General features: G+C 53.5%; 5 protein-coding genes across 13 annotated transcripts in view; 2 read left to right on the top strand and 3 right to left on the bottom strand.

Moving 5' to 3' along the window:
• Positions 1-1,123, top strand: part of PPTG_00638 (hypothetical protein) — a gene marked incomplete at its 5' end in the record, with an annotated part of 1,718 nt that extends 595 nt beyond the window's left edge. Inside the window, one exon of the mRNA XM_008892061.1 lies at positions 8-1,123. Coding sequence (XP_008890309.1) covers positions 8-1,020 — 1,013 coding nt within the window. The 3' untranslated portion in view covers positions 1,021-1,123. The remainder of the gene's footprint in view (positions 1-7) is intronic.
• Positions 1,124-1,159: 36 nt separating this feature from the next.
• PPTG_00637 (hypothetical protein) lies at positions 1,160-2,268 on the bottom strand (the record flags this gene model as incomplete). Its single annotated transcript, XM_008892060.1, has 1 exon — positions 1,160-2,268. The coding sequence occupies exon 1, from the start codon at positions 2,240-2,242 to the stop codon at positions 1,160-1,162; it is 1,083 nt and encodes a 360-aa protein (XP_008890308.1). The 5' UTR covers positions 2,243-2,268.
• Positions 2,269-2,827: 559 nt separating this feature from the next.
• PPTG_00636 lies at positions 2,828-4,557 on the top strand. 2 transcript variants are annotated; one of them, XM_008892059.1, is made up of 4 exons: positions 2,828-2,967; positions 3,030-3,073; positions 3,144-3,252; positions 3,330-4,557. In XM_008892059.1, the coding sequence occupies exons 1-4, from the start codon at positions 2,869-2,871 to the stop codon at positions 3,408-3,410; spliced, it is 333 nt and encodes a 110-aa protein (XP_008890307.1). In that variant the 5' UTR covers positions 2,828-2,868; the 3' UTR covers positions 3,411-4,557. The 2 variants fall into 2 exon arrangements, with proteins under 2 accessions (XP_008890307.1, XP_008890306.1); XM_008892058.1 differs by having other exon boundaries at positions 2,828-3,073.
• On the bottom strand, positions 3,083-5,297 carry PPTG_00635 (hypothetical protein). Of its 8 annotated transcripts, XM_008892057.1 has the most exons (7): positions 5,035-5,297; positions 4,720-4,940; positions 4,544-4,652; positions 4,411-4,481; positions 4,207-4,342; positions 3,427-4,142; positions 3,092-3,321 (listed from the first exon to the last, which is right to left on the bottom strand). In XM_008892057.1, the coding sequence occupies exons 1-6, from the start codon at positions 5,269-5,271 to the stop codon at positions 3,582-3,584; spliced, it is 1,335 nt and encodes a 444-aa protein (XP_008890305.1). In that variant the 5' UTR covers positions 5,272-5,297; the 3' UTR covers positions 3,092-3,321; positions 3,427-3,581. The 8 variants fall into 8 exon arrangements, with proteins under 8 accessions (XP_008890298.1, XP_008890302.1, XP_008890303.1 ...); XM_008892050.1 differs by having other exon boundaries at positions 3,083-4,142; XM_008892052.1 differs by having other exon boundaries at positions 4,544-4,970.
• Positions 5,298-5,377: 80 nt separating this feature from the next.
• Positions 5,378-9,621, bottom strand: PPTG_00634 (hypothetical protein). The gene has a single exon (XM_008892049.1). The coding sequence runs from the start codon at positions 9,553-9,555 to the stop codon at positions 5,566-5,568; it is 3,990 nt and encodes a 1,329-aa protein (XP_008890297.1). The 5' UTR covers positions 9,556-9,621; the 3' UTR covers positions 5,378-5,565.
• Positions 9,622-9,722: the final 101 nt, after the last annotated feature.

The raw sequence follows: 9,722 nt of genomic DNA, 5'->3' as shown, positions 1-9,722 counted from the left end.
GTTGCAGGTTTCCACCCAGCGCCACATAGCGCAGCGGTGCGCTCTCTTTATTGGGATGTAGCGGAAGATCGCTTGCTTATCGGGACGAAAGGTGCCGAGTTGTTCGAGTTATCTCGACTCACGGGAGACGCGATTCTCGTGTCGGAGAGCCATTTCGACCGCACGGTTCAGCTTCAGGGACTCGCAGTACATCCACTACGACCAGAATTAATAGTCACAGCTGGAGGCGATCACACAGTGCGTCTGTGGCATTTAGAAAAGCGCTGCGTGATCGCAAAGACTGCGCTGGATGGGGCTCTACAGAGCGTGGCGTTCTCTCCGGACGGCAAGTGGCTCGCAGTAGGTTTTGGTGGATCGGAGAGTAGCAAGAATCACAAAGATGGAGCCTTCGCCGTGCTTGATGGTCAGACCCTTGAACTGCTACACGAAGGACGAGATAGTAAGCTTGGTGCACTGGACATGACGTTCTCGCCGGACTTGACGCTGCTGGCGTTAGCTTCAGCCGATCACTGCGTGTACTTCTACTCGACGCTAGACAATTTCTCGCTGCGTTTCAAGTTCTCCAAGCCCAGCGGTCGTGCCACTCGCTTGGATTTTGCAGCCGATAGCAGCATGGCAAGAGTGTCGAGCGATGCGTTCGAGCTTCTGTTCGTAAGCACGATGGACGGCAGCCAGATCACTTCGCCTGCTAGTGCGGCGGACGTCACATGGGCGTCACACAAGTGTTTGTTTGCGTGGGATGCCCAGGGTGTCTGGGACATCGCTGGCAAGCCAGACGACCACGTCCACGCTCTGGCAAAGGCGAACACGCAGGAGATGCTGGTTGCAGCTACCAACCAGGGCGAGATCCGCGTGTACAACACGCCGTGTCTGTCCAGACACACGGAGCAGCACAAACTACATGGCCACAGTCTGAACGTGGCCAACGTAGCCTTCACTTGCGACGACACGAGGTTGGTCTCTATTGGTGCCAATGACAAAAGTCTGTTCGTATGGAAAGTAACAAAGACAAAACTATGACAATTTCAACCACTTCAACAGGTTAGCCAATTACAAATCAGTATTCAAACGAAAAAAAAACGTAAAAAAAAATGTTACCAAGCATTAAAAAAAAAAATGTTACCAAGCATTAAAAAAACTCAAGGCACAGGCTCGCTTTTTACGACTGCGTGATGTCCGAGTCGGGAGGAGGGCCCCACGATCCACTGCCCATTCTACCCGGTGGCCCCATGGTGTTCGCGTTAGCGACACCTCCATTGGCAGTGATAGTCGACGCTGCATTCACGCTCTTGGCGGTTGTCATGTCGACGCCCACCGAGATCCATGCGAAGATGCCGTCCTGCACTGAGTCACCAAGCAGCGTGTACTCCATGATGGGGTCAAACCCCGTAGTCGACGACTCGCTGTAGATATTGTCATTGGCATTGAGCGTGAGCTCCTGCGTGTTGGTAGCGTACACGCCCGTTGCTTCCACCTTCGAAATGAGATCCTGGTCGAAGAAGAGCTGGCCCACGTGAGCACCTACTCCACCCGAGTACGTGTTGTTTTTGAGCACGGTGCCGTTGTATGATCCCAAGATGTGGATGTGAGTGGCGCGTCCTGTGTAGTGGCCTGGGAACACAGAGGTGAACGATACGATACCGTCTTCATCCGTGGACGCGAGGCCTCGGAACGCCGTGTTATTGATATTGGAAGTGTCGGATATGTGCCCATTGCCGTTGGCCACCACTCCAGAATACACGCCGGTGGCGTTGCAGTGCCAGAAGTCCACGTAGAGATCGTCCACCGGCTCGCATGTGTTCACATCCACGAACTGTAGCTCTGCGTAGAGAGTAATTCCTTGTTGACCTTCAGTCACATCTTGGCGGATAAACTCCCCGCTGACGTAGTAGGGACCCTCGGTCACCTCGGGTTCAAGAACGCACTTGACGTCGCTCCCGAACAAATCGATCGCATTCACGTCAGTGACATTGTTGATCAGCAAACTCGATTGGTGCTCAGTCGTCGGGGCTGGAGTGTCGAGCTGGACACCTCCTCCACCACCGAGTCGGCGATGGGTTTGCATACTCTCGAGAGTGGCGGCACATCGAGCAGCGTTGTGCCCCTGGAGCCTTCGAGCTTGAGCAGAGTTCTTGCAGGTTTGTAATAAGCGGTGACTGTCAGACTGGAAGAGTCGACGTTGTTCAAGCTCCATTACAGGCTGCGTGTGTGGCTGCTGGACGGAGTGTGCGGACAATGTCATCGCGGAGACTGCAAGAACTGCGAGCGAGAAGAACTTTGAGAGGCGAAACATTGCTAGGGGAAGTGGTGAAACTTGGGTTGTACTGGAGATGGCGAATTGCGAAGTGAGGAATTGAACGGTGGGGATATTTCCGACGAGAATCCTCGAAATGGGATCGATGGCCAAGTTGACATTCGGTTTGAACTATGAGCGGCTAAGGTGAGGGCGACACGAAGCTATGGATCACCGAGTCTGGTGGTGCAGCTGGATCGGTGAGGATAGCTCGAGATCTGTTCGTAAGAGGATGATGTGGGTCAAAGTTGAAGCTGCTTGGGAGGTTTTGACAGTCGCACGTGATCCCCCGCGTAAAAGCCTCTGCCAGCTGAGTTTTAGTCACCGTCATGTGGGCTGTAACTCCAAAGAGAGGCAGTAACTCTCGAGTACGGAGAAACTCAGCAAACCATTTAGCATGTGAGAAAGCTTCTACATCTCAAAAGGCAATGCCTAATGTCAGCACAGTTTCAACGTTTCAGCAACTTGTCAATATAGTTTCAAAACGTTTCAGCAAGTTGAAGTTACATGGTGTTGTGAACACCACTTACGTACACGACACCACGTTCTCTTCAACTCAAAAGAAGCAACCGAAAATGGGGCGCGTCTTCGAGGAGTATGTAGACAGCTCGCGCGTGTTCCGCTGCGCCAAATGCAACGCGCACCTTGCGCGCAACGAAGACATCATCTCCAAGGTGACACTCACTCTTTCCATCTCGATTCGCCGTCTTTATCTTCAACTACTTGTCGTTATCAGAATTTCCAAGGCACCAGCGGCAAAGCCTACCTCTTTGACACGGCGTACGCATCCTCTTTACAACATCAACACAAAATTTATTTTACTATTATCTATAACTTTATAATAATTTAGAGTCAACGTCTGCACCGGTCCGCCGGAGGAGCGGATGCTCATGACTGGACTGCACGTCGTACTGGACCTTTACTGCAACACGTGCTGGAGTCCCGTGGGCTGGAAATACGTACGCTACGCTGTCACTCCATACGCCTTGAAGCTGTATTAACTGGAGTCGCTCTCTTGTTGCCCGTACCTATACAGAAAGAAGCGCATAACGCGTCGGAAAAGTACAAGGAAGGCAAATTCATTCTCGAGTTAGCCAAGACGGACCAGTTGCCCTGAGTACAGCGAGGCTTACAAATCTGGGCCGGAGAGGGACGAAGAGATAACTACAGCAACAGGTGGACGACACACAAGCACAGTGAACTCCACTCATCACTCTCTCAACCACCACAAGTGACCGTGTATGCGTATAAACCAAGTGACGTTGTTGTGTATCCACCCACCGCCTTGTTACAGGAACTCGCTCGTGTATCGCTTGTGCTCCCATTCGCGTAGAGGATAATACTGTGCCTGCACTTGGTTACCGCCGAAGAACCGGCCGTGTAGTGCCTGTTTGGCCTTGGCGGCTCCAGCTGCATCGTCAAACAACACAAACACACGCACGTGGTCTGCTAACTCATGGATTTCCACCTTCTTGACGATACCGAACTTGCCACACTCGCCACGCACCTCGTCCTCCAACTCGTCGTCCACTTCGCCGCGGTTCACGAGGTTCATCAAGCAGAGGCAGCACTTCTCGTCGGTCTCGGTCGTGTCCCTCACCTTTTCAACGTCGTCCTCACCAAACGGCTTCTTCTCGGGCTCAGACACTCCGTTGGCCCCGTCAGCTGTTGCTCCTGATCCATCGCGCACTACTTTGTCCTGACTGGTGGCGAGGTTGATGAGCATTGCTGCTTCACTGGCTTTGCCAACCTTGAGCGGTTGTCCAGCCAACTCGAACCCGTTCATGTGCTGGATCGCGCTCAGTGCGCAACTCTCCTCCACAAATTCCATGAAGCCATAACCACGGTGCTACAATTAAAGAACACTCGTCAGCAATGTCAGCATTTTTCATTTAATATGTTGCAATGCATACCACCCCAGATTCCAGTGGAGAGACCGCCGCCATGACACACGAGTGGATAGCTCCAAATGGAGAAAAAATACTCTCTAAATGCTGACTGTTGAGCTCCACGCGTACGTTCGCGATGTAGATGCACTTGGTCGGAACGCTGTACACAAATCAAGAGCCTCGTCAGCTAAAAACCTCCCACCAAACAGATATACTGTCGTAACTCACTTTTTGATCGCCTCTTGTCCAATCGACAGCGAATCGTTCGGGTTTGTGTTTCCGCGATGCGGCCGACCAACCTGCAGTTAGTACAATCAGCAAATGGTTTCATAAACAACCTTAAACCTGTTACCGGACGCACCCGGATGGCTCGATTGGCCAATGGCGTTCCATTCAGCACTTGCACTGCGCTCTCCGCTGCCAGCACGTCGTCGTACTCCAAGAAGCAGAAACCCTTCGACCGCGAGGCTCTGCGCACAGTTAAGCTGTCGTCAGTAATAACTTCGTCACCAGAACTGACAGGCTTCTGCCTCTCACCCTGGTTCCAGCGACAGATCAATGGAGCGGATAGTCCCAAACGGAGCGAAGACATTACTGATGTCCTCCTCCTTGAGGTCGTAGTACAAGTTGCCGATATATAGTCGTCTTGCCAGGTCATTAGGCGACACCTTGGCACCAGGAACGTTTAGTGACAGTAGACTAGCTTGTGCCAACGCCCGCGCTCTCGCTGCCTGCGCGTCCAATTGACCACCCGCGCCCTAAAGCAACAGCGCAAAACGAGGATGAAACTGAAGCCACACGCATCAAACACCGGACAGATTATAACGCCTAATACAGTAGAGAGCGACGTACAACCAACGGACGCGAGGCCGCCGCCGCCAGCGCTTGGAGCTCCTCGGGTGTTGACTTTTCTTGGACGACACTCGACAGGCGCTTAACGATGTCGCTCAGCGCCTTCGGACTCGCTGACGTCTTGCGATTGGCTGCGTCTTTGTCCTCATCCTCATCGTGGCCCCAACGCGTGCGGCGCGAGCGCTTGGCACGCTCATGGGCGCTGTCCACCTCGAGTGCGCGCTTCGTCGACGACATGCTACGTCTGTTTGAATTGTGTGCGGAACCTCAAATACACCTCAAAGTTGCAACATGAAAGTTGCCAGCTGACAACGACGCGACTACCGAAAATACAATGTAGCCATGTTGCTGTTGCATTAATTCACTGCACACATGTATTGTTCAGAATTGTTTCTCTCACTCGCTACCTGCCACTGACTGGACTCCGCAGTCGCAAGGGCCCAAATGTCCTACTAAAACTACCTTATTTGGCCTACCTACAAACTGCTATCGCTAGCAACATCTATCATTTGGCTTCGATCCAGTCTTCTATCAGCCGCGGATATCTTCCCGAGGATTCAGTAAACTGCGACGTGACACAGACGAAGAGAACGGGGAGAAGTCGTCCTCATCGTCCGCGAACGAGGACAGATTCTCAGCGCCAAGACTCCCTGGCGCGTTGATCTCGTCCGCGTGGAAGCCACCGTTCTCGCCTCCTGTGGGCGAATCGATCGAGCTGACTCTTGTCAATCGCCGGTTCATCTGCATGAGTGTACGAGGAGAAACCATGCCATGTGCCAGTTCATACAGCTCTGCATTAGAAAGCGTGCCGTTCTGGGAACCTAACGAAGCGGCGACATTTGCGCCGACTCCGTTTGAACTGCAGTTCCTCTTGGCATCTTTGAGGTGGAACAAGTTGAACGGCTCCGTCTCGGCATGAGCGCCTCCGTTCTCTTCAAAACACGCACGACAGTGACGCACTGGATGTAGCAGCCCAACCTCTGGGATCGACATGCGTTGAGACGTGCATTTGGCACACATCCACTTGCCGCACCGTTTGCACGAGTGTGGACGACGGAAGAGCTTGAACGGCGTGTTGCATGTGGGGTCTTGACAGTGTGTGACCGTCTTCTTGTCCGGTTTCTTGAGCTTCTGCGATAACACGGAATAATCCCGAGCCATTTTCTGGATTGTGTCGGCTGCATTGGACAGCAAGTCCTTCCACAGGTCTCTGTCTTCCAGCTTAGTGACGCTGAAATGCATCTCCTTGGCTGACACTTTACTGTCCTCGTCGCTTTGTTGGTGGTCGTACGCTGTGATGTACAGACCGTGGTGACCCACAGACGTGTGGGTCTCGTCCTGGCCGTGAGTGTAGCGACTTCGTACTGACAGAGGGACGATCCACTTCCACTGAATCGCGTGTGTTTCATCCACTTCACTCGGATAGAAATACCACAGTTTATGTGAGACGTACTCGTACACTACAAGCGCTTTCTTCCACTCACGACCGCCGTGTCGCTCTTTGAACAGGTATCCGAACGCACATCCATCTCCTTCCAAGAACGAAGATCCGAAGCCATGTGCAGTGGAATAACTTGGTCGACTGATCTGGTTAATGATATCTTCCTGGAACGTGGGAGGAGTGGGTGCATTCGCTCCAAACGGCGGGGACGACGAGTTCGAAACATCCGCAGGAGAGAGCGCAGGAGGAGTTCCAACCGTCAAAATGCAGCTGAAAGGGTCCTTCTTGGCCAGTTCTTCCGATGCATTGACCAGTTTCCGCCACACGGGATTGGTCTTCATATCACACTGAATACGCTCCTGACTCCTCGTCTTCGGGTCCTTGTAGCACATTTTCAAGGCTTCCATAATGAGCTTCAGATTGGAAAAGGCATCGGTGCCAACCAAGTTGTCGTACTCCTGTTCGCCGTTGCTGTCGATCGCGTCACGGTTCAGATACACCTTGCAGAGTAGAGGTGCCAACTTGGCGTCTTCACCTTCAGTTTGTAAGATGCGGCCGATAATGGGGCATTTACGCGAGCGTTTACTCTTGAAATCGCCAATACAGAACACCAACATCTTCGTGATTTCACCCAGCAGCAAGTTCCACATGGGGTATTTCTCGTAACAAGTGATGAGTGTGGTGATCACGTGGGCACCGACGAACATTCGGTCCAATCGCTTCGACTCGTTAGATAACACGGAGTTCAGACACTTAACCACTGACCAGAGATGATAACCTGATGCTCTGCGAGTGTTGAAAGTGATTACTTGCTTCAGGAACACCATAAGTTCGTGGCCCTTGCGCTCCATACACGTGATCAGACACTCACGCAGTCGTCGATACTCTCGCACGTTGCTACGCCAGTCATCGCTGCAGAAGATCTCCAGTTCATTCAGGTCACCATCAATCACGGCCTGTAGTAGTGTAATCCACGCCTGCTTCTCTTCTTCTGACGAAGCTGCAAAGTACTCAATAGACTTGACTTCCATCGTTGAGGACTCGTCCTCCTTCCCGTTTCTTCGTTGGTGGTGCACCATGGCATTCGCGGGCGTCACCGCTCCGTGTTGTGTGGCTGGAGAGGTCTTGCTGGCATCGGGGAGTTTCTTCTTCACAGTCACACTGAAGCCGAACTCATGCCAGTCTGAGCTTTGCACAGTCTCCATCTCGTCGAGTGTGATGACACTTTGGTTGCCTAGATTCGGCGTGAACGCTTGGTCCAGAGTGGCCGACTTGGGCGGCTGATCTTCACGCACTGCTGTCATTCGGAGGCCCATCATGCAGTTCAAACTCACCTGACACAACTGCAACTCGTTTTTCAGCTTCTTTTTGACCAACAGGTTTCCCTTTCGCATGAGGTGAGTGGAGCACAAAAAGTTGAGACAGTCAATGCCCACAGACGCAGCGGAATTGCCACCAGCGCTCCGAGTGTCGGTGAATTCCACCGTCTCCGTCAACTCAAACAGATGCATGAGCATGGTGATGCACGTCGGCCGTGGATGGCCCTGCGACAACAGCATCAACGACTCGAGTGAAGCCACACTACCTCGTCGTTCACGCGTCAACGGTGTACTCCAGAAAGTCAGCTCCTTGATCATCTGCACGAAGAGCAGTTCTAACGCGGCCTGGTGCTCCTGCATGAACAGATGGATGAGGCGACGAACCTTGCGAGACGTGTATTTGCGCAGTGCCGAGTTGGCCGTCTCCCGTGAGGCTCCACAGATCGACACGTACTCGTCCTGGCCTGTAACCTTGTCCAGCGGGATGGTCTTGGCCGAGATAGCCACGCCGCGTCCTGTCAAATACGGCGCATGCACGATCTCACGCAGCAACATGAAGGTGTTTTCAATGCAGTCACGCTCGAAGGCGTTGCGAGGCGGGGAAAAAGTCACCTGTTTCTGAATCAACTTCTGCATCATGTGCGTTTCGAACAGCGACGTGATGGCCGCCTCCGAGTGCTCGGCGTAGATGAGGTGCAGCAGTAAAGTGCGAATATCATCGTGGCCAATGTTGGCCAGCAACATGTCCACTGTGGCCGGGTGCTCCGCCAAAAAATGCAAGATACATGCGCCTTTCTGGCCTCGAATGGCAAAGTACCGTAACACTTGCGACGCGAAGTTGGCCGAATCGTGGCTGAAGATTCCGTACATGGCCGTCTCGTTTACCTCGGTTGTCAACGGGGCCGGGATGCCTGTGTCATCTGGTTCGTCCGAGTCGGAGTCCTCATCTCTCTCCGTCACACCCGAGATCTCCGCGCTATCCCTGTGCGTCGCACCCCCTTGTTCAGCTGTCTCCTCCATTAAGTTGCACTCGCCATTGGCCGGAGTTCTGGGTGACGGCAGCGGCGACACAATGGCCTTGATCGGAGCTGCATCAGCGTCAGCTCCAAGCGACGACCTGGCCGAAGACTTGCGTTGTCTGGCCAGCGCGTCCTCGTGTCCCCCGTTCTCCTCCTGGTGATCAGCGAAACTCTGCTGCAAAGTCTGCGCGCCGTCCTTCTCGAATACCTGCACGGCCACTTGGATGAGCTCCTCTAGTTCGGCCACAGAGGCTTGCCGCTCCTTGCGGCGTAGTGGAGTGTCACACTTGGACGACACGCCGTCGGCCTCGCGCTGTAGCGTGTCGAAGATCGAGTCCCAGAACTCCGAGCACTGATGCGGCTGGCCTGGCTCACAGGCCGCAATGGCGTTTACAGCGCCGCCCACAACGATGAACTGTGCGGCCATGGCCCGAGTGTGTCGTGGATAACTCGCGTCCAGCGCCAAGCGGATGAACTCGAGCGTCTTCTCCCGTGAAAACAATATACCGCGTAGCCGGCCAGTCATACGCTTGAAGAGCAGCTCCAGCATCTCGAGCGAAAAACTCTCATTCAGGAGCTGTGCCAGGGTGTACTTCTCGCTCATGAGCCCGTCTACGAACTTCTCGATGTTGGCCCGCACTTGTTCTGCCGCCTTCTTGCGATCCGCTTGGAACGAGGCCTCACTGGCCGTGGGCGATGACGGGCCAGAGCCCGGCGGCGTAGCAGCGCCCTTCTCCAGCATGGCCTGAGGATCTACACGACGAACGAGCAATGGCAATGGCGCGGGATGGATGGGAGAAAAATGAGCACGATTTTCATGTGGCGGGCGGTACCACCAATACGCAAGTAGTGATGTAGTATCGAAGGTAGATACTTTATTAGAGGTTGATAAGGTGAAAATGGATGTTG

Source organism: Phytophthora parasitica (genome assembly GCF_000247585.1).
Source record: "Phytophthora parasitica INRA-310 unplaced genomic scaffold supercont2.1, whole genome shotgun sequence".
Classification (NCBI taxonomy): Eukaryota; Oomycota; class Peronosporomycetes; order Peronosporales; family Peronosporaceae; genus Phytophthora; species Phytophthora nicotianae.
The sequence above is the reverse complement of the archived record's forward strand: the minus strand, read 5'-3'. Positions and strand labels throughout refer to the sequence as shown.